This window comes from Symphalangus syndactylus, chromosome 24 (genome assembly GCF_028878055.3).
Source record: "Symphalangus syndactylus isolate Jambi chromosome 24, NHGRI_mSymSyn1-v2.1_pri, whole genome shotgun sequence".
Classification (NCBI taxonomy): domain Eukaryota; kingdom Metazoa; phylum Chordata; class Mammalia; order Primates; family Hylobatidae; genus Symphalangus; species Symphalangus syndactylus.
Genome location: NC_072446.2, coordinates 58,773,463 through 58,796,862, shown reverse-complemented (window position 1 = coordinate 58,796,862; position 23,400 = coordinate 58,773,463). Strand labels below are relative to the sequence as shown.

Genomic DNA, 23,400 nt, shown 5'->3' with positions numbered 1-23,400 from the left:
ATGCAAAGCACTACACATGCTTCTCAGTGTTGCCTAGGCTTCCTCATAACATGGCAGCCTGAGAGGAGTTGGACTTCTTAAATTGTACTCAGGACTTTAAGAGCAAGTGTGTTCCAGGGAACAAGGCACAAGTCAAATGGCCTCTTATGACTTAGATTCAGAAGTCACATGGCATCAGTTCCACCATACTCCTAATTAAAGCGATCATGTTCCCCAGATGCAAACGCTGGAATCATGGACCTCATTTCTTGATATGAGGAGTGTTTCAAAAAAGCTGTGGCTTTAAACAGCCACACTCTTCAAAATTAAAACACTAGAAAATACAATTTTTAACAAAAGTGGAAAAGAGTCTCTTAAGCTGAATGCCCTTCCCTTTCTCCAAAAAGTCTAAGAAACACTCCCCAAGTATCCCTTTGACTGAAATAATCTCTCCTTTGGGTTCCCATAGCAGCTTGCCAATAATTCTGCTACAGCACATTCTATTCTAACAATAAAAAGAGTAATTTATGCTTGAGTGCAAGATATTATTCCAGGCACTTTTCATGCATTACCTCACTTAATTCCCATAACAAAAACATATTATAAGTAAAAAACCTGAGGCCCACAAGGGTTAACTAACTTGCCAAAGGTCATATTGCTGTTATGAGGAAGAGCGAGAATTTAAACCAAGGCAATCTGGCTTCAGAACTCACGTTCTTAAACCACTCCACCACAGAGTACTGTTAATAGATTGCTGTGTGCAGATCTTCCTTCCCTGTGAATTTTGTGAGCTACTTGTAGGCTGAGACCGTATCATCATTACCTTTGTCTGTCCAGCACCAAACACAGTGCCTGGCTTATGACAAGGATCACAAAAATACACAATAGAAAAATGCACAAAAGAGAAGACACTAAAATGTCAATAAACATATGAAGAGATACTCAAACTTTCAAAATAATTAAAAATATTCAAATAAGATGATACATTTTGCCTATAAATTGGCTAAAGTTAAAATATCATTAATAAATGTCAATCCAGTGTTACTTAGAGAATGGGAAAATGTATATTTTTATTCTTATTTACTTTTTGGTGGATCTTGGAATATACAACCTTATAGGGAAACTTTTCTGAAATATTTATCAAAATGATAAATGTTCATAATCTATGACTTAGAGATTGAATTCCTAGGATATATCCTACAGGAAAACTCTCATCTATACAAATAGTGATAATCACAAAGCTGTTCATCATAGCATTTTTAATAGCCAATTGATTAAGATATAGTTCACATGCCATAAAATTTAACCTCCAAATTAAATTTGCAATTCAGTGATCTTTAGTATAGTTGCAAAGTTGTGCAATCATTACCAATATCTAATTTTAGAATATTTTTACCACCCTTAAAATAAATCCCGGACCATTAACAATCACTCTTCATTTCTGTCCCCTCTCAGCCCCAGGCAACCACTAATCTAATTTCCAGCTCTATAGATTTGTCTGTTCTGGACATTTCATATAAAGGAAGTGATACACTATATGACCTTGCTGTCTGGCTTCTTTAACTTAGCATTAAGTTTTCAAGGTTCATCCGTGTTTTACCATGTATCATTGCTTAATTCCTTTCCATTTAAAAATAATATTCCATTGTACATATATATCATTTTGTTTACTGTTTTATCAATTGATAGAAATGTGGGTTGTTTCTAGTTTTTGACTATCATGAATAATGTTGCTATGAACATTTATATACAAGAATTTGTGTAAATGTATGTTTTCATTTCTCTTATATGCACCCATACATGGAATTGCTGCGTCATATGACAAGTCTGTATGTTTAACATTTTAAGTAACTGCCAAAGAGCTTTCCAAATAGGCTGTACCATTTTACTATCCCACCAACAGTGTATGAATGAGGATTCAAATTCCTCCCTATCCAGGTCAACACTTGCTGGTTTGGGTGCAGTTGGGCAGGTGTTGTTTGCTTTTACCCATTCTAGTGTGTGTAAAGTGATATCTCATGGATTTAACTTGCATTCTCTGATGTCTAATAATGTTGAACATCTTTCTGTATGTTTTAGGCCATTTTTACTTCTTCTTTGAAGAAATGGTTCCTCGAATTTGCACATTTTTTAATTGGATTTCTTGAATTTATTGTTAAATAGTAAATATTTTTAAAACATTCCTGGGCAAGATCCTTATCAGAGATATGATTTTCAAAATTTTTCTCCAATCTGTGGGTTGTCTTTTTGTTTCCTTCATTATTTTTTTTGAAGTACAAACATTCTTAATTTTAATGAAGTACAATTTATGTTCTTATACTTTTGGTGTTGTATCTAAGAAAACATTGCCTAACCTAAAGCCATGGAGGTTTATTTATATGTTTTATTCTAAGAGTTGTATAATATTAGCTCTTACATTTGGGACTACAAATCATTTTAAGTTAAATTTTGAATGTGGTATGAGATAGGAATCCAAATTCATTTTTTTCATGTGAATATCTAACTGTCCGAGCACAAAACTGTGCTTGAACAGACTATTCATTCTCATTGCATTGTTCTAGCATCCATGTTGAAAATCAATTGACCATAAGGTGATTATCATAAATTATTTCTGGATTCAGTTTTATTCTATTAAACTACTATATGTCTCTCCTATGCCAGTACCATACTACTTTGATTACTTTAGCTTTGAAGAAGTGTTGAAATTGAAAAATGTGAGTCTTCCAACTTTGTTCTTCTTTATTAAGATTATTTTGGCTATTCTTGGTCTTTCGAGTTTACATTTGAACTTTAGGATAAGCGAAAATGACAGCTGACATTTTGAAAGTAATTGTATAGAATTTACAGATAAGTTAGGGAGCATTGCCATTTTAAAAAATCCGTGAACATGAGATGCTTTTCCATTTATTTAGATCTTTAATTTCTTTCAGTGATGTTTTGTACTTTTCAGTGTATACATCTTGCACTTCTGTTGTTAAATTTATTCTCCAGTATTTTACTTATTTGATATTATTTTAAATCGACTTGTATTCTTAACTTTATGCTTGGATTGTTCATTGCTTGTGTATAGAAATATAATTGATTTTGCATGTTAATCTTATATTCTGCAACCTTGCTGACTCTTTTATCAATTCTAATAATTTTTCTGGATTCATTATAAATTTCTATGTACAAGATATGTCTTCTGCAACTAGAGATAGTTTTTCTTCTTTCTTTCCAATCTGGATGTCTTTATTTCTTTATCTTGCCTGATGGCATTAGCTAAAATCTCCAGTACACTCTTGAATAGAAGTGGCAAGAGCAGATAACTTTGTCTTGTTCTGATCTTAAGAAAAGCATTCAGCCTTTCACCATTAAGTATGGTGTTAGCTGTGGGTTTTTCATAGATAGATTTATCAGATTGAGAAAGTTCCCTTTCATTCCTAATTTTTTTTTTTTTTGAGATGGAGTCTCGCTCTGTCGTCCAGGCTGGAGTGCAGTGGCGCAATCTCGGCTCACTGCAAGCTCCGCCTCCCAGGTTCATGCCATTCTCCTGCCTCAGCCTCCTGAGTAGCTGGGACTACAGGAGCCCACCACCACGCCCAGCTAATTTTTTGTATTTTTAGTAGAGACGAGGTTTCACCATGTTAGCCAGGAAGGTCTTGATCTCCTGACCTTGATATCTGCCCACCTCAGCCTCCCAAAGTACTGGGATTACAGGCGTGAGCCACCGCACCCAGCCTTCATTCCTAATTTTTTAAAACATATTTATTATAAAAGAATGTTGTATTTTGTCACATGTTTTTCTGCATTGGGATGTTCATGTGGTTTTTGTTATTTATTCTATTGATGTAGTTATTATAGTAATTGATTTTCAGATGTTAAAACAACTTTGCATTCCTGGGGAAAATCCTACTTGGTTATGATAAAAATCCTTTTTATATGTGACTGGATTCAGTTTGCTACTATTTTGATGAGCATTTTGTTGCCATATCTGTAAGGGATCACAGTCTGTAGTTTTCTTTTCCTGTGGTATCTCTGTCTTTTCTTCATGTCAGGGTGACACAGGCCTCAGTGAATGAGTTGGGAAGTGATTCTTCCTCTTCCATTTTTTGGAAGAGTTTCTGAAGGACTGGAATTATTTATTTAAACATTAGTAGAATTAATCAGGATTAGTAGAATTCATCAGTATTTATTTTGCAGAAATTTTTAAAATTACTAATTCAATCTCTTTACTGCTATTGAGGCTCTCTGGTAAATTTTTAAATTCTGTTATTGTACTTTTTAGCTCCAGAATTTCTGTTTGGTTCTTTCTTCTTATTATTTTTATCTCTTTATTGATATTCTTTATTTGATGATTCACCATTCTCATGCTTTCCTTTAGTTCTTTAGATATGATTTCTTTGAACATATGTCTGGATATAGTTATATCTATATATAATATAATGTGAATATTTATAGTTATGTAGTTTAGTCTTTGTCTAGTAAGTCCAACATCTGGGCTTCCTCAGAGAGATTTTATTATTTTTTCCTCTATGTGTGGAGCATATGTTCTTATTTCTTTTTGTGTCACAATTTTTCTTGAAAATTTGACATTTTAAATACTGTGATATGACAGTTTGGAAACCAGAGTTACCTCTCCCCAGGTTGTTTGTTGTTGTTTCTAGGTTTTGTTGTCTTTACTATTGCTATTTGTTTTCCTGCACCCCCACCCACGTTTTTTTTTCTTTCTTTTTTTTTTTTTAATTACACTTTAAGTTCTGGGATACATGTGCAGAACATGGAGGTTTGTTACATAGGTATACACGTGCCATGGTGGTTTGCTGCACCCATCAACCCATGATCTACATTAGGTATTTCTCCTAATGCTATCTCTCCCCTAGCTCTGCAACCCCACAGGCCCCAGTGTGTGATATTCCCCTTTCTGTTTCCATGTGTTCTCATTGTTCAATGCCCACTTATGAGTAAAAACATGAAGTGCTTGGCTTTTTGTTCCTGTGTTAGTTGACTGAGAATGAAGTTTTCCTGCTTCATCCATGTCCCTGCAAAGGACATGAACTCATCCTTTTTTATGGCTGCATAGTATTCCATGGTGTATATATGCCACATTTTCTTTATCCAGTCTATCATTGATGGGCATTTGAGTTGGTTCCAAGTCTTTGCTATTGTGGAACTTAAATAAATTCACAAGAGAAAAAAACCCATCGAAGAGTGGGCAAAGGATATGAACAGACACTTCTCAAAGGAAGATACTTACGCAGCCAACAAACATATGAAAAAAAGTGCACCATCACTGGCCATTAGAGAAGTGCAAATCAAAACCACAATGAGATACCATCTCACGCCAGTGAGAACGGTGATCATTAAAAAGCCAGGAAACAACAGATGCTGGAGAGGATGTGGAGAAATAGGAATGCTTTTACACTGTTGGTGGGAGTGTAAATTAGTTCAACCATTGTGGAAGATGGTGTGGCAATTCCTCAAGGATCTAGAACCAGAAATACCATTTGACCCAGCAATCCCATTACTGGGTATATACCGAAAGGATTATAAATCATTCTACTCTAAAGACACATGTACACGTATGTTTATTGCTATTTGTTTATTTAATGTCTTTCTGGACTAATTCTGTAAAGTCTGTAATTTCTATAATGTGCCATTGAATCTGCTTGGTTAACTTAATAGTTAGCCAATGACAAGACAGAGGTTTCCTTAAAGACCTTGAATCAATAAGGCTTTGTTTTTGTTTTTACCCTTTGCTGAGGGGCTCTGTTGTGTATATTGGGACATATCCTCAATTCTCAAGCAGGCAGTTTGAAACTCTGCTATGGCCTTCACCTCTTGTTTTTAAAGAGACATCAAGTCAACTAAAGGTGAGCACTTAGGGCCTTCTTAGATATTTCCTGGTTGTGTGTACAGCTCTGCCCATGTGTAGGACCTTCTAAGTGTCCAGGGATATATTAGAGCTTTGTAAAGCCTTCTATGGACATCTTATTCCCTAGATTCTTTTACAAAGGTTTTTGTCCAGCCTTTTATTTGCCCCAGTTCATATTGCTACTTCAGGAAATTGCAACCTTAAAAATTTTCCACTGATTATTTTTGACAAATTCCCTGGGGAGTAGGGCTTTTCCAACTGAGCAAACCCTGGGACAGATCAAATAACAACAAATCCTATAAATGGAACTTTTCCAGATAGCTTCCAGGCAATTATTTAGGGATGGAGCTTTTTAAATAACTCTAAACCCAGTCTGCACCCTCTAGTATCTATGTGGCTACTGGTTTTCACAGCTGCTGTATTGTGAGGATGTTCATGTTCAAAGATGCTGCAGAGCTATGAAGAAGAGGATGGTCATAGGGCAGTCTAAAACAGCACAGAGTTTGCCATTATCACTGAGATTCAACTTTTTTATTGAACAAACACCCTTTGGGTTGCTGCAAACCTCTTGTTAATTTCCTGTGTTCTGAATAAGTTGATTTGGCAATTTTTTTCAGAGTTCTGTTTGCTTTTCTATAAAAGTAGATTTTTGAAGGTTCTTATTCTATCATACCTGAAGTTCCCCCACCCCAACGCACAGCATTATCTTTGAATGTAAAAAAAATGGAAGCATCTTAATATGCATTAATAATGGAAAGGCTAAATAAGTCATGGTATATCCCATGTAATGGAATAATATGCAGCCATTCAAAAGAAGGAAGTAGTCTGGGTGACAAAGTAATATGTACCATAAACCCCATGACACGTGTTTACGTATGTAACAAACCTTCACATGCACCCCCAAACCCAAAATAAAAATTTGAAAAAAGGAGGTAGTAAGTAGAAGTCTGTGATAGCATCTGAGTGACAAGAGAAGAACCACTTTGCATAATATGGAGTGTGTGTGTGTGTGTGTGTGTGTGTGTGTGTGTGTTTAAGCAAAAAGGAAGATCTAAAACTCACTCATTTGACTATTAAGGAAATAATCATTTGCTCTTACAAGTAGGTAGGCCTAGAGGAAAAAACCAAAAAGGTAACCTAACTCCAATACTGCCAAAAAAGCAAACATGAAGAATTTTTACTTTGTTATTTGTGTTTTTCGGTTTTCTAAATTTACTCTATATTTCCTTTATATTAAAAATAAAATAATAATAATAAATATTCTTTAAGAAATATTTGAGCCACACTGAGGTTCTATGTGATCTAAAAATCTCAGATTGGCCCCATCTATGTTAGAAAATTTTTCTATCAAATCAACCACATCTGCTTCCCTTTTCTTCCAAACACTGGATGGCAACACACACACCAAAACTTTCAATAGCAAATGCTTTGAGTAGTGGAATGCTTTCTGATTTAGGGACTCTTTTGAGAATCTGATGAAATCATGTGTCCTATTTCCAAAAAAAAGTACATATTTACATTATTTGTCTATAATTTGTAAGCATTCAATTAAATTAATTAATCAGGTTAAGAATTGCAAACACCATGTCTTCATCAATGTGAAGACATGTAGAGAAAAGGGAGAGATCTGGGAACTTCAAGGCCCTATATTTATAAAGAAGACAAAAAGATGCCCAGAGAGGAAACCACTTGCCCACAGTCATACTGATAGTAACAGACATGAGCCACATCCAGGCCTCCAAACTCCCAGGTCAAGGCTCTTCCCACGAAGTTACCTTGAATCATAGAACGAATGACTGGCCTGTTTAGGTTCTCCAAGACTCTTAGAGGCCCTGTGCCAAAGACAACCTCTCATTACTGTGACTTCTCTGACTGGTTCTGACCTGATTTCAAGGATCATTGAGATAGGAAGGTAGAGGGAAACCAGACCTGCCATCTAACTGGTATTTACTAAATTTAGATGTTCACACTGTGCTCAGCCTGATAAAAGGCACCAAGGGGTCACAGAAAAAGCCCAAGACAGAGACAGACAGTTGAAGGTCTGTCACAGACAGCTATGAAGACATGACTACAAAACATCACGGCATAATTCTGGAGCAACCAGGTGATACCTGGAGTATGCACACTAGACCAAGGAAGGCAAGGAGAATCTGATGCGGGTGTGAATGCAAAGGCAAGGCTCCATGGAAACGGAAAGGGAATCAAAGGATGTGCAGAAAGTTAAAAAATGGGGGAAAGAATAGAAAGTATTTGGGGAGCAGGAGGAGAGTGGACACCACATGAACAAAGGCAAGGAGAAGAAAAGGAGGACATTGATAGGGAAATAGAGGACCAGGTCTGACAGGAGGTTTGCCAGTGGTTTCCTTGCATACTTCCCTACCCCATGGAGCCCCTGCAAGCAGCCCCAGCTTTGGTGTCCCTGTTCCTGGACCAACCCTAGAAGTTAACTATGCCTGTGTCTGCTTGACTCTCCACAGCTTCCCTTTGCTGAAGGTCTGTACCACTTTTATCACAATGGCCTTGCAAAGGCCAAGAGAAGACGCAGCCTACACCACAAGCAGCAGCTGGAGAGAGACCCCAGGGTGAGTTTTCCCCAGAAACCTGCCTCCCAATCTCTGCTGCCATGGCTGAGCCCACCGAGGGGGTGTGGAGGGGCTGGCAGGGGATTTTGAAGTAAAGGCACTTAATGTACTATGATAGGGCAAATGAATGCTTTGCAGAGTCATACCAGGGACTCTCGCTCCTCTATCTCTGCATAATAAATAATCACAGGCCCCTTTGTATGGCTGGAGGAAGAGGAAATTGTGATACCACCCTTTTACTGGCTATCTTCTCCTGAGTTATTATTGGGTGAGGACTTCGGGTTGCCTGGGAACATGTTTTGGCCTGTGATGGATGGGAAGACAACAAGCAGTTTAGTGAGTCATTTTATGGAAGTTTTCTACTGGTGAATCCACATGCTCAGAGGAGGTTGCCATGCCCCACGTTGTGAACGGAAAGAATGAGGGAGCCAGTCAGTGAGTAGCTCACAGCAGGCAGTGGACTTCTCAGTATCCATGCGTGACTGTGGCCATGAGACTATCTCAGCCTTTCTTTTTATCCTATATTTTCTAGCACTGATCTAATTTGCCTTCATCTCTCAGCTGTTACTTGATGTTCATCACCCCCATTTTTTTAATCTTCAGTCTTTACCTTACTCTTGGACTCCAGGTCCCATTTTCTACTCCCTGTGATGGCTCAAATTCAACTTTCCCCCAATGAAACATATCATCTTAGCAACAAAGTGGCTTCTCTCCCAGTGTTCCCACTTCTTGCCTCTCAGAATAGGACCTTTAGTAATCATGTTTTCCACCGTCCCCCGTACCTACACACTCATCCAGTTGGGTAGATTCTGATTTCTGTTACATGAATCACTAAGAAGGAAAGTATGTAATAACTCAGACAAGTTGCTCTCTGTACATTGAAGGCAGCGTAACCTCTTTCTCAGGACTCTCAAGGCCAGCTGATGAAAAGCGTGTCAGATGTTTGAGTTAAGGATTTTCACAGGAGATTTCTTTTGAGCTGATAGAATCTGAAAACTCATTCTTGTGGGGCTTTTCATGTGAACATTTCCCTGGGTTTAATTTGGGCTTCAATTAGGAATTCAGATAAAACAGTCTCTCAGCAGATCACCAAATGACAGGCCACAGGCAATTTTTTCTTTAACTTCTCAAGAGTTCCCACCTTCCCTAAAGAGGACTTTCTGCTCTAGGAAGCCACTTTAACTTTACTTTTGCAGTAACAATTAAGCTGCCTGTGCTGCCAGCCAAGGTCAAGTATTCTTAAAGGATCTGTCATAGAAGCTGGCACCAAGACCTAAGGCAGAAGCTCTCTACTCTATGTGATAACAACCTTGGCCTTGGCTATACCAGTTCATTGCCTGGGGATACCCTTGGGCAGCCACATGGACAGGGATCCTGCCCTGAATCCAAGGTGGGCACCAGCAGACAAAGATCACCCTGGTGCACCGTGACATTGGTCTTCCATACACTTCAACCCTGTGCCATAACCTTGCCATTTATGGCCAGTTATTTTCCTTTTAGTTATGTATTTTCTTAAAAGTCCCATTGGCTACTCTTCTTCCATGATTAAAGGCATTGCTCCAAGATTACTCAGAAACATATAAACTGGGGGCAGAATGAAAGAGATATTTAAAAGGCTTGGACTGGGAAAGAGAATTGAGGCGCAGTAGAACTCAAAAGTCCCTGTTTGGTCAGAGAGTATTTAGCACCACTGACCTGAGCTTTTCCCATTCTAACACATATGATCTCTGAAATGCTGATTCTTGAAGTGTACAGTGACACTTTTAAAATATAACATGGGACTAATTGGGTAATAAAAAGAAGAGATCAGGCACTGGTGATTCTAATAATTTGTCTTTCTCTTCAAAAATATTATCTATTATCACCAAAAGGGGTGTCTATTTCCCCTTCATTATCTATTATAAGGATCCAGGTAGCCAATTGCCTCTGGTGGTTGTAACCGTCTGCCCTGCCCATGAAGACCAACAGAAAATAGCAGAAAAACTAAAGAAGACCAAGTTTCCTATATCTTTTCCCTATCTTGTCATCAAGGTTAAATGCTGGGGTTGTTGTCAATAATAAACTCATTCTAGGAGAAGAAATAAAGCACAAAAATCTCATAATTTTTTCAAAACGAAAAAAAAACTGCTAATGATGAATGCCTTTTTCCGAAATAATAGATTAAGGTCTGAGTCTTTCCTGCATGATGTTCTTGTGGTTGTCTAATTTTGGCATCTGCTGATAGAAAAATAGAGTGGCAACTATTCTGAAAAAAAAATCATTGACTACGAACAGCGCAAGGATAGTAAACTAAAGCTTCTGCCTTGTGGGTTTATAGCTGTTAAACGAAAGGGTAAATAAGTCTAGTGTAGGAATACCCCAATTTGAGGGTTCTCCAACACATTCAAACAGGTTGCAAAAAGAAAAGTAAATGAAAGAAAAAGGGAGAGACCAAGTAGCCAGAAGGAGGTCCAGGCTTTTATGTCCTACACAGATGTTGCAAGTTATGCTTTATAAACACAGAATTTAAGAGTAAGTTGTTTTATCATTCCCTGAAATGTACTGTCTCCTAGAACTGCTAACGTTAACTACGGTTGCAGTCCCAGCCCCCAGCTTCCTTCTCCTTCCTGTCCCTGCACCACTTCCCAGCCTCTCTCACTCACTGTCTACAGGCTTGTGGTAAGGAACACAAAGCCCAGGGAGGTTGGTCTGAGCTGCTACTCACTTTCAGGCTTCATCTACTGAGGTAGCTTTTTGACCAAAGAAACCTCCAAGCTCTGCTACCAACCCAAGAAATAAAAAAGAAAAAGCTAGAAACCCAAGGTGCTTTTTGGCTTTTTTTGACTTCAGACCAGAAATTTCAATGATGTTTGTCTCTCATGTAACAACTAATTTTTATGTTTAAAGGAAAACAGAAAAGAAAGTCTAGAAAGAGCTAAAATGCTACTTTCCATGTGTTCATCTTTGTTCATCAATATGCAGACCATAGCTAAGAAAACAGATTCTGATGTAGACTGTGTTAAAGATGTTCTCTGCTGTTCCCAATTCTTCCTGCTAAAAGATTAGCTGACTGCTGAGTATCATCATTTAGATGCTAAAAAGCAAAAGTTGTGTCTTGTTTATTTCTGTAATATCTTTGCACAGTGCAGTTCTGAGTATATACGAGATGTTCAGGAAATGACTGAGCATGTCAAGTGAATGAATGATTATTATTTTTTCTTCAGGGTTTTAATCCATGGAATAGTATTGCCTTTCTCATCTTATATTTTCCTCCATATCCCAAAATTTGTCTCCATCAGGAAATAAAAGAACTATATAGTCTTCTCCCTAGCACCTCTTTTACATACATTCTTAATTGTGGATAACAGAAACCAATGACTGTTTCATTACTTCCAAGTTTTATCACAAAGAATCCCATGAAGCACCGGTTCTTAATTTCCAAAGCCCAATCTGCCTTCTTCCTAATCATATTCACAGTCGTGGTACAGGCACCAAAGCAGGACAATGTATCTGGAAGGTTTTGATAATGAAAATAATTTGAAAAGGTAATAAATCAACTCAACACTGGAATGAAATAATGAAACTAAAAATACCTTCTCAACATCAGGGTCAAAAACAAATATTTTATGCCCAAAAGCTCTGTAAGATCTGTTAAACATTAGCTAGAACAACACCAACAAATCTTAAAGCCAAACCTATCTTCAGCCCCTGGTCAACATATCAAAACCTCGTAAATTCTACAAGTACTTGAAAAGCTTCTGAAGAGTAGATTTATTTAAGATAATATTTGCTTCCCAGCTCTGTCAAACCATACTCGCACATCTGAAATAGAATAGTAAAGTGAAATATATTTTAAAAACATGGAGGACTCATAATTCTATGAGTAACACACACTAGTCTTATGGAGGCAAAATAATTTAATAAAAAAATAACCTGAACTTCATTTCTTGAGAGAGGTTATATTTGATTTGAGAATTAAAAACATTTATTTCCTTTACTAAGCAATTTTACTAGATCATACAATTATTCCTCATTTTTAAACATGTTTCAGTTTTACAAGTCAGAAACTTCTATCAGTCCAATAAAAATTTTCCTTGCTTCTCTCATCTCAAAGGATGGATGATATTTCCTTTGTGTTCTATATTTGGAAGCTGTATCTTTCTAGCTTCTTTCTTATCCAAATGTATCCACATGTTTAATAACCATAAAAGGCAGCCACACGTTCTGGTAGTGATCTGTTTTTGGTCTTTAAGGGTCTATTCTTGAATATATCTGTGGAGTTTTCAAGATACTGCCAATAACCCACAAAAGTTAGCTTCACTGGATAATATAATCACTTCAGAAATCTCATAGTACCACTGGAGCAAAAGAAAAGTTTCCTATTCTTTAAAATTAACTGGACATGATTTATATGGTTTGTGTGTATTGTGGCCAAACTCTTTCCTTTCAATTATAGTACTTAACTATTTGATTATTTATTATAAATTAAAAGGGAAGAGAAGGGAAAATGCTGTTACCTTTTGGAAAGTCTATTTTCTTTTCTTTCTTTTTTTTTTTTCCTGAGACAGAGTCTCACTCTGTTGCCCAGGCTGGAGTGCAGTGGCATGATCTCGGCTCACTGCAAGCTCTGCCTCCTGGGTTCAAGTGATTCTCGTGCCTCAGCCTCCTGAGTAGCTGGGATTACAGGCGCGTGACACCACACCTGGCTAATTTTTGTATTTTTAGTAGAGACACGGTTTCATCATGTTGGCCAGGCTGGTCTTGAACTCCTGACATCGGGTGATCCACCCACTTTGGCCTCCCAAAGTGCTGGAAAGTCTACTTTCAAATTGAAAATGTCATGGAGAAAAATCTCCTCCCCGCTCTTTTGTCCTGACCACACCTTCCTCCAGTGGATAACTAATGGAATTTGAGGTGACCCCTACTTACCATCACCATGACTGCATGAGAGCCTCACAGCCTGGGGGCTGGGTAAAAATAGAAATTAGATAGTTTTAGTGCCTTTTTAAGGGATTTATACCCAAAGAATAGGCTGTTTTCTATCCTTATACTTGTTAACTCTAAGAGGATGAGGTCTGAGGTTGTGAGGTGCTGCTCTGAGAAACACATAGAAATTTTCCAATTTATCTTCCAAATGTTTTATTGAAAGAAAAAAATAAAGCATATGCATTTGATTATATTTTACTTATTAAGAAACTTAGTCATGGTAAGTTTATTAATGTTATGAGAAACACAAAAGGGAAAATAGCATTTTGTATTTTTCTGGAACTTTTTATTCTAGAGGGCATTTGTGGCTATTTCTTCATTTTCTCATTTCCTCGTAGCATAAATTGGACAAAGGGTGGATTCTGAGTTCCCCAAATCCTCATGGTTTGTAAGGAGACTTAACCACTCCATGGTGCTGCTCTACACTGATTTGTATTCCATAATTTTCCCTGCTCCTCTGCACAAAGAGAATTATAGAGGAGGAAGAGTCTTAAGGAAACACTGATTCAGCCCTTGACCTTGAAGCATTAAAATATAATTTTACTATTGAGGCAAAATAGACCCAGACAGCAGGTGACATCCCTGGGGCCATACAGCTATAACTGGTAGGAAGAAAATAAAACTCGTGACTCCTCTCAATATGAAATCTGATTTAAGTAAAAACTAAGTGAGAATTGATATTGCTTATGAACTTTTCGTTCTTTAAACAATTGTTTGCACTAATTAGTCACTGAATTTTCTCAATTAAAAATAATGTGGTGAAAAGAAGTGAAGTTACATCCTGAGTTTATGTCACTTATGTGAATTCAATGAGCTCAGCTATAAATGGAAAAGTGAAAAAGAAGAGGGAAATAAAAAAGGGTGGCACTTGAGCTCACTGTTCTGCTCAATTTGCTTATGCCCCGGAGTGGCCTTGAACTGAAGGCAGCTGAGTATGCAGTTGGCCTCGGTCCCCTGGTGACCCTCACAGTGGAAGCATTTTACCTTTCTGGGGGCAAGCCTGTAGCATTTAAAGATAATACTTTTGATACAAAATATTTCCTAAACACAAGCTGACTTCTTCATCTGCTGTGAGAACAATGGGACACTACCAGGTTCCATTGTGAAGGGGAAGTTCCACCCTTGTGACGTATTGAGACACAGCATCAGTTTCTAACCCTTAAGGAGTTTTCAAAGTTAATTTTAGCCATGCATAAGTTCCACTTTGCACACTTTAGAATTCACTCCCTAAGGTGTGATTCTTCTAGGAAAAATTAAACAAAGATGGGGTCTTCATTTTGGATTTCCCAGAAACAGACTCTGAGATGCAGAGTTGTGTGCCAGAGACTTCTTGGAGAACAAGGAGCAGGACATTGGGCAAAGGGAGAAGCTGAGCAAATGTGCTTGCAACAGGGGCCTCAATCAATTTTACAGGAAACTCAGAAACAGGGGTGGCCCTTCAGAGTTACCCCAGCATGAGGCAAAGGGATCAGGCTTTTGTGCCCCCGTAATGACCAGTTATTGGCATGGGCACTCCCTCAAAGGAAACATAGTCTTAGGTAAATCACGTCCTGCTACCAAAGGCAATTCTCAGTGAAAGAAACTCTGAGCCACATTTAGCAGCTGGAGGAAATGTGTGAGGGCCCTAAAGAGGAAATCTGGGGAGTGCACCACAGTTTTCATTACACCTGCCATACCCACTTCACTCAACTTGTCTGTAAATTCACTTTTGATTCAAGAGGCATTTTCTGGGATCTTTGACCTTTCTGGAAAAGTGGACATGGCTTCCCAGATCAGGAGCTCTCCCTGCACAAACCAGCTCCCCACCCACCCCTGCTGCCCTTTTCCAGAGATTGCACTGAACTAAGAGGAGAAAACATGAATCTGTAGGCACATGAGCTGGACCATATTTTGAACCCAAATAGTGAATCCAAGAGACCCAAGTAAAGCAGTTTCTGACTTAGCCTCCCATCTGTGGCCAAATTCATTTTCTAGATAGCATGCCAAGAGGTCAGCGGGTGTAAACCATTCATGAGTGATGCATGTTGAGAGTTACTTGACAGCATCAAGAAAAGGAGAAATGCAATGGGGGAGGTATGCATAAGAAGCAGGGCAGAGGTATCTTCATGGATGCCCCAACCTGTGGGAAAAATTCATCTGTTCTAATCCTCTGCTTTCAGAATGCAGCAGGGAGGACTTCCAGCATCTCCTCTGGGCATTGCAGATATGCCTGGCTTCCCGCCTCAAAGAGCTGCTGCTGGTGCTATAATTAACTATTTGTGGGGAACAGGGGAGAATTATTTACTACAGCTACAGAAAGGCACAGGGAAAGCTGCTAATGAGTAAGCCTGGTTTTTTTCTAGATGCTGTTTTTTTCTAGATGTTCATTTTTAAATGATGGGTACTGTTCGTGCTGTCATGCTTCCTAAAGGAAAAGCAGGAACTCTCTGGGAGGCATCATGCTAGCAAAGCCAGAGATCTCTTGGGAGTTTTAACTTTCTTTGGGAGAATTCTTACAAGCCTTGGTACAGAGAAAAGTTAACAGGGAGAAAATTGATGGCTCCGCATCATCTTTACAATTCAAAAGGTGAAGAGTCTCTAATGGTGGGCTAGCAATCCTTTAGGACTTCTGGGAAAATCTTAGATTTGAAGGGCAAAATTCTCCTGATCTGCCTCACCTGATTCCCTCCCCAACCTTCCCCAAGATGCAAAAGGAAATGCATTTATATATCCAAAATGCCTCTATTATATCTTCTAAAAATGATTATATGTGTATGCTTATTAAATTCACAATGTAACTCTCTTTTCTAGTTGTTGACTAGCAAACCAGCATTCATTCAGCAAATAGTTATCAAGCCTAAACTATATACTGGGCACTCTTCTGCATGCTGAAATATAACAGCGAACAAGACAAAGTCCTCCTCCCAGGGGGCTTGTATGCTAGTGGTGATGAAGGAGAGAAACAAAAAACAGATGACCAAGCAATTGTATGACTGGTGGTCAAAATGCTATGAGAATGAGTACAGCAGAATATGGGAAGAGGGAGAGCCATAGAGGGGTGTTTCTATTTTATAAAAAGCATCCAGGCTTGGCTAGTCTGGGAAAGTGGCATTTAAATATAGACCTGAAGGAGATGAGGAAGGTATTCATGTGGATATCTGGAGAAAGGACACTCCAGACAGAGGAACCACCAAGGAAAAAGGCCTGGAATCCAGGACACAGTGTGTTCCAGGAACAGCAAGAATGCGAGTAAAGCTGCAAAGAAATGAGCCAAGGACAGTGGGGAAGGAGATGAGGTCAGAGAGGAAAAAGAAAGCAAGAGCATGGGTGACACAATAAGCCAGGGAAATAACTTTGAATTGACACTGAATGAGATGTGGCTTCTCTGCCTATGGGCAAATAATAGACAATGGGGTAGAGGTGTGGATGAGGGACAATTGGACTAGAGAGATCCATGCAAGGCGATTGCAATATTCCAGAAGAGAAAAGCCAGTGGCATAGGCCAGGGTAGAAGTGGTGGAGGCAGTGAGAAACAAATCAGATCTGGGAGTATGTTGTGAAGGTAGTCTTCAAATTTGTTGATGCATTTGCTGATGGATTAGGTGAGGAATGGGAGAGGAAGCAAGAAGGCAAAGGTGACTCCTAAGTTGTTGGCCTGTATTACTATAGAATGAAATGGCACTTATGCACATGGACAAGATGGTAAGAGGAGCAGGTTGATGGGGAGTGGTTAGGGAATTAAGAGTTTAGTTTTAAGCACATTAACATTTGAGATTTGTATTAAGTAACCAAGTGGAGATGATGTGAAATGAACAGATGGACTTAAGGATCTAGGAGAGAGGTCAGAGTTGGAGATATAAATTGAGAGGCATCCATCTATTGTTAGCGTTCAATGCCAGGAGACTAGTTGAGCTTACCTACGAAATGAGTGTAGACCTAGAAGAGATTTGTGGGACTGAGCCCTAGGGTACTCTAAGATTTAGAAGTCAAGGAGATAACTGGGGACCAGCAAAGGAGACAGAAAAGCAGCAAGTAATCTAGAAACAGGATCAGAGGTCAAGAGAAGACCAACTTTAGCCATTGTGTTCTAGCTCGCCTACATTTTACCATAGTAAATTGGCCATCCCTATAATTATTTCTTATTAAAGGTATCAATGTTTCTTCACTTTTCCCCTCTCTTATCTATTTTGCAAGTGCTTTCTCAATGGATATTGAAATATATGGTTCACACATGAACTTATGAAATTAAAGGATACTGATGTGTCTGGGCTGGGTAATGTGCTTTAAAGCAGCAGGAGGTCACATTTGACTCAGAATGATGAGAATCTAGCTCTTAAACCTGCAATCCCAAATAGGCACTAACTCAGAGCCAAGACCTCATTCTGTAAGCTGCCAGGTGAACTTACCAGGAAACAGCCTCTGTTTGACAGGTCAAGGGAAGAACCTGAATTGGGCACCTCTTTTTAATTTTGAGAAACTATAAAAGCCATGAGAAAGATCACGTTTGACTGTAAACCAAAAAGAAAAAGCCTTACCCTCCACTTAAGGAAAATAAAATTCTAAGTTGTTGTTGATTTAATTCTGATCATATTTTCACAGATTTCAGAAAGAGTTTTTAAAAGAATTTCCTGTTAAGATTCAAAAATTTTTCTAGAATATAATTTCTCACTCCTCAAACCTCTGCTTCAAAATAAATTTTATTCAATATTTAGCTTAAGGAGACTATAAAGTTCCTTAATGGTGACATAAATGAACAGTTATAATCGTATGTCTATCTAGCTACTGAATATTTCTAAGATAATGTTTTGTGAGGCAACATTGGTTTGAAGTTGGAGATGCCTCAAAAAAAAATTGTTTTAATCTTCTTTAGAACTCTCTCTGGGTATTTTAAAATTGGTTTAGCTATTTTTCCTTTTTGACGCCTATTGACATGTTTGTGATCACATCTCCATCTGTAAACAGGTTTCGCGATCTTAAAGCCAAACCAAGGGAATTTTGAAAATGAGTGGAATTGAATTCCTGCCATTTCCAGTAGTTTCAAAGCCTTATGGGTTCAGGAGAGGATAACAGTGCAGCCAGGTCTAGAAATGAGTAAACAGCAGTTAGGCAAAGAGATTCATGTCTGAATAACAACCCAGTTGCTGGAGTTTATCTAATTGGTTTGCCATTATCTGTACCGAAAACATTGTGTTTTTCATCTTCTCTATGATGAGCATGTCCCATTTAGCAATAAAGAACTTATTGCCTGAGAGAAAGCAGGTAAGACAAAACCATTTTCCATTCCCCCTGAAAAGGGAGAGCAGCCCATCCCAAGTAAAGAATAGTTTAATGGATGTTAATTTTTAAGGACACCTTAGAGAATCAACATGAGAAATTTTCTTCTCCCAGCAGAAGCAAAGCAAAGCAGTTAAAACCTATTGTGTGGAAAGAGACCCAAATAATTGTCTATTAGGGAGAAAAGGAACATGATAGAGTCCAATCTGAGGTCATTCTTGAGTTCCAGGACTTACATTGACACCAATTAACTGTGCCCTCCTTGAACAAACCGTTGTTTCCCCCAGTCTTCAGTTCTCTTGTCTATACAATGAGGAGTGTCGACTAGTTAGTCTTTAAAATGCCCTCTGAGGTCCTAAATCTGAGATTCCAGGGACAAACCTGAAGCCTTTCCAGCTGGTTAATATCAAAGCCAAGACTAAAAACCCAGCAATTCTAACCAGTTTGTGATCCTTCCTTTACATGTCTTTCTTTTCATCTGAGAAATAGGGCTTTTTCTTTAAACCAATGCTCTAAAGTGTTTGCAAGAACTAGCATTTATATGTTGGTATCCTCAACTTATAGAAGACAATTTCAAATCCTGTACTGTTCAAACCAATTCAATAGTACCCTAAAATTCCATTTCTTGTCTTGGGGAAAATACTAGATTATGAGATAGAGGTTATTCATCCACTTCAAAGATAATAGCTCCTCTATCATGTTTTATAAATTGGATTTGGTTTAAGATTTCCCTGGTATCATGGGTGTGAAGGAGTGGGGGTCCTTAAAATAAAAAATAACGTTTGAAAATCTTTGATCACCAAACAAGTTCAATTCTTTAGCCTAGTCAATCAGTGTGTGCAACAGGGATAACAAGCTGGATGCCTAGACAGGCCATGCAAATAAATTACAAATTGAGGTGGGTCAGTTGTAAGCAAAACAGCTACTCAAGCAAGAGAATAAACGACAAAATGATCTTCTCCTCTGTGTGAGGAACACAACAGAGAGTGGTGGGGACTGTGGTGAACCTGAGTGTACACACCCTCTTAAAAGGAGGAAGCAGATTCTTATTCTCAGCTAATTGTTACCTCCAATAATGGATGCCCTGGTTGCCACATCTACAATTTTGAAGAAGAGTAGCAACTACCAATCTTTGTAAAGATTCTTTAATCTTTTAAAAAATATTAGTGATTAAATTAAAATTTCTTAACACACTGTCCAATCTAAAGAAAATACATCAGCAGAACAAATTTTTCCATGCACTACCATTTTGCAGTCCCTACTCTACAACACCCCAGGACAGGATGACCCCTGATAGAACACCTCTATGACTAGTCCTTGACTTCACTATTTGCCAAGGTAGTCACATAAAAGTCCTTCCTTAAGGGAATTCCAAAGCTACTTCCTTGTAGCATTGGTTCATAATCCACGTTCTCCTTTCTGAGGCCAAATTAATCTATCTTCCATGTGAGAACCCTTCAAACATTTGAAAATAGTTATTATGTCCCCTGGACCTTCCTAGAGTAAGCATTCTTAGTTCTTTCAGACCTTTCAGATGTTTTCATTCAATTTGGCACTTCTTTCCCATGCCTTCCTGATTACACCTCTCTGAACATTAGTGGAGAACAATACATTATAACATCCAGGTCTGCTCTGATTATTTCAGAGTAGTATTGCATGCTCACTTCCCATATCTCCCATACTTCAAAAGCTATTCTTCTATTAGCACATCTTAAAATCATTTTAGCATTTTTTGGAAGTCACAGATCTCACATTCATTAATAGTGAACCTACAATTAGCTAAAATTTCTAGGTTCTTCTAAAATACACTCATAATCCATCCTTGAAGGATCGAGGTATTGGTTCTAAAACAAGGCACCTTTAAAAAGGATTTATTTTTTGAATTTTCATCTTATTAGAGTTCATTCTGACCTGTCAAGATTTTATTAGATTTGGATTCAGTCTCCTTTCCACTTTCTTGTCATCTACGATTTTGATCAGCATCAATATCTTCAACAGTTCTTAAGAAAAAAGTTAAATAGTACAAAGAAAAATGACAAAGTTCAGAACCCTCTGTCCAAGGTGATATGAATCTATTAATAAAGACTCTAAGGAGTATTTCACACTGACCCCATATCTTTTAATATTCTAAAGCACCCAAAGTTCCAAAAAATCATTCAAGTTAAACGACAAAACAGTGTCTCACCAGGGAGGCTATTTGAAGACTGTTTATATGGCTTAACTCCATCACTCTGAATCTGGTTGATTTGTGTGTGTATATGGCTCTCTGAGAAATCAGTTTATTTGCCATGGAACAATCTAATTTGGTCATTCACATGACCAAAATTACCAGACCAACATGTTTTCAATCCAGTCCCTTGAGGCAATTTGAATTCTGTTGATAACTTGTCCACACACCTGCTACTGATTGATGTTTCATCATGAAAATTTTAATCAGAGAACCAAAATCAATGGGTAATTGTTAAGTTCAAGGGTGCCAGGTGGCACTCAAGTGTCAACCAAACCAAATTTTTATAAAACTTAATAAAGTGATTTCCTTTAAATGAGTAAGTCAAGATATCTCAGACATAGACTAATTCAGCTAAGGATCGTATTCTGCACAGCTGAAATATTAACTATCATTGAACTCCTATCAGTGCTTCCAAAATAATTATTCTAACACTTATTCATGTGACATGGGCAAGTCATTTAACCTTCACTAATTGTCTTCATTTTATCATCTCTACCATTAAATAACAATGGAAGTCCAAATGTCTGGAAATAAATTGCCTTAATTTTTAATCCCTATCATGGAATTACAATGAAAGTGCAAATGTCTGCCGATACATGCCAAAGACTTCAAAGCTGGAAGTAGGACTCCATCTAAAGTACATGTTAATTTCACAAATACATTATAACTTTGCCAAAGCAGAAAAAGTGATAGTGTCATCTACTCCTTTTGCATCTTCTTAGTTCTCTACTTGTTTTCCTTGCCTGCCCCTACTCCATGAAAAATATGAGTGTGAATTAAAAGAGTGTTCCTTAAACTGTGTTATGCTGGAGTCCTTGGGTTTTCTACCAGAACGTTGTGAATAATAAAGATATGAGTTAGGATAAACTGGATTATGCTGCAGTAACAAATTAACTTTTAACTCCCAATGGTTTAATATACAAATGTTTCCTTTTCACTATGCTACAAGTCACAAGTCCAGCATGAGCTGGATCGAGGCTTTGATTAATATAATGCTGTTGAAAGTTTCACCATCTTGAAATGCCACTATCCTAGCACATGACTTCCAGGACACTGGAAGAGAAAGAGGAAGTGAAAGCATAATAAGCTCTACCCACTTGTAAATGCCTTAGCTTGAAAATGTTACACATCACTCTGCTCACCACCCATTAGCCAGAACTAGGCACAATGAATGTCTTAATGAAAAGAATCTAAGAAGTGTGGTTTTCCCATGTGCTCAGGAAGGAGAGACAAACTGGATTTGGGGAGCAGTAGAAGTCCCTTGCATAGTGTATTTTTTATTCAAAACAATAATAAACATGTGAATAAAAGCCCATATTCTATTACTCTGGGTGATCCTTGGGATTGAGACTTTCCCATAAGTTCAGCACTCATGTTTATAATTGTATTGGCAGCAATACTACCCTCCAGTCTCCAACTATTGAGAAAGGGTGGGATACACCCTGGGATGCTTCTATTGTCCTAAAATGATTGGAACATCTCTCTTCATGTGTGACCTTCTGCAATAGGGCCTGGCTCCTCCTCTATCAATAGGTAGAGTCTATTTCTTCACCCATGTGAAGGCTCTGTAACATTTTATCTGGTAGAACGCGGTGGGAGTGATACTGGGCCAATTCTGGGCATAGCCGGCCCCTATCTGACCTGGTAGCTTCCACTCCTTCCTCTCGGAAGCTAAAGAAGTGTGACTACCCTGAGAACTCCATGCTGTGAGTAGGCCAAGCCAGGTGGAGAGATTGATATACCATGAGGAGAGAGAGAGGCCAAGGAGCACCAAGATACCAGACCTATGAGTGAAGAAGCCATCTCAGAAGTGGATCTTTTAGCCCCAGTCCCAACTGCTGCTACCTGGCGACAAACTACCCAGTCATGTCTTTCCTGAATTCCTGACCCAAAAAATCTTGAGCCAAATAAACTGGTTGTTTTAAGCCATTAATGTGTGGTGTAATTTATTATGCAGCAAGAGATAACAAGAAGACAAACGAATTTTCCCACCAGTGCAGAGGGGATGAGTGGTGGAGAACTGAGTCATGGCATAGAGCACATTAAAATGAACCCCGAGACACTACACCCCAGCAGTCTACAGCGTAGTCACATTGTGTTTTAATCAGTATTGTTTCTTTGGCTATTACTGTTTTTGTGGTGTTTATATTTAACTTGTAAACTCGTCTTAGTTTTATAGTTGTATAGGAAACAAAATCATTAGGAGTTGTTACTCTATTTTATTTTGTGCATAATATATATATATATATATAATGTTGGAAGACTAATGAAAAATGGTTTTCCTTATAAAAGAGTCCATTTCTTGTTTAAGTTTATTCGAGTTTAAGCAATCAATGCATTTGAAAAAGATCTAAAAGAAGTAGGCTTTTCCAAAGTATAAACTTTGGCATGAAACAAAAGCAATGCATCCCTTTTGGTGCAGTGATATCAGCAGGTAACAGCATACGTAGTGAGAGGAGAATCAAAGGAAGAATCAGGAATTGCGAGTTCTAATCACAGCTCAGCCATTTATTGTCTATGTGGGCTCCAGGTAACCA

General features: G+C 38.1%; 1 protein-coding gene across 2 annotated transcripts in view; it reads left to right on the top strand.

Moving 5' to 3' along the window:
* PCSK2 (proprotein convertase subtilisin/kexin type 2) overlaps positions 1-23,400 on the top strand; it is a 272,443-nt gene that overhangs the window by 24,556 nt on the left and 224,487 nt on the right. The window contains exon 2 of one of the 2 annotated variants that reach the window (XM_055265068.2): positions 8,311-8,415. The exons of the other annotated variant lie outside the window; for it this stretch is intronic. Within the exon in view, the coding sequence (XP_055121043.1) occupies positions 8,311-8,415 (105 nt within the window). The remainder of the gene's footprint in view (positions 1-8,310; positions 8,416-23,400) is intronic. 2 annotated transcript variants of the gene reach the window in all.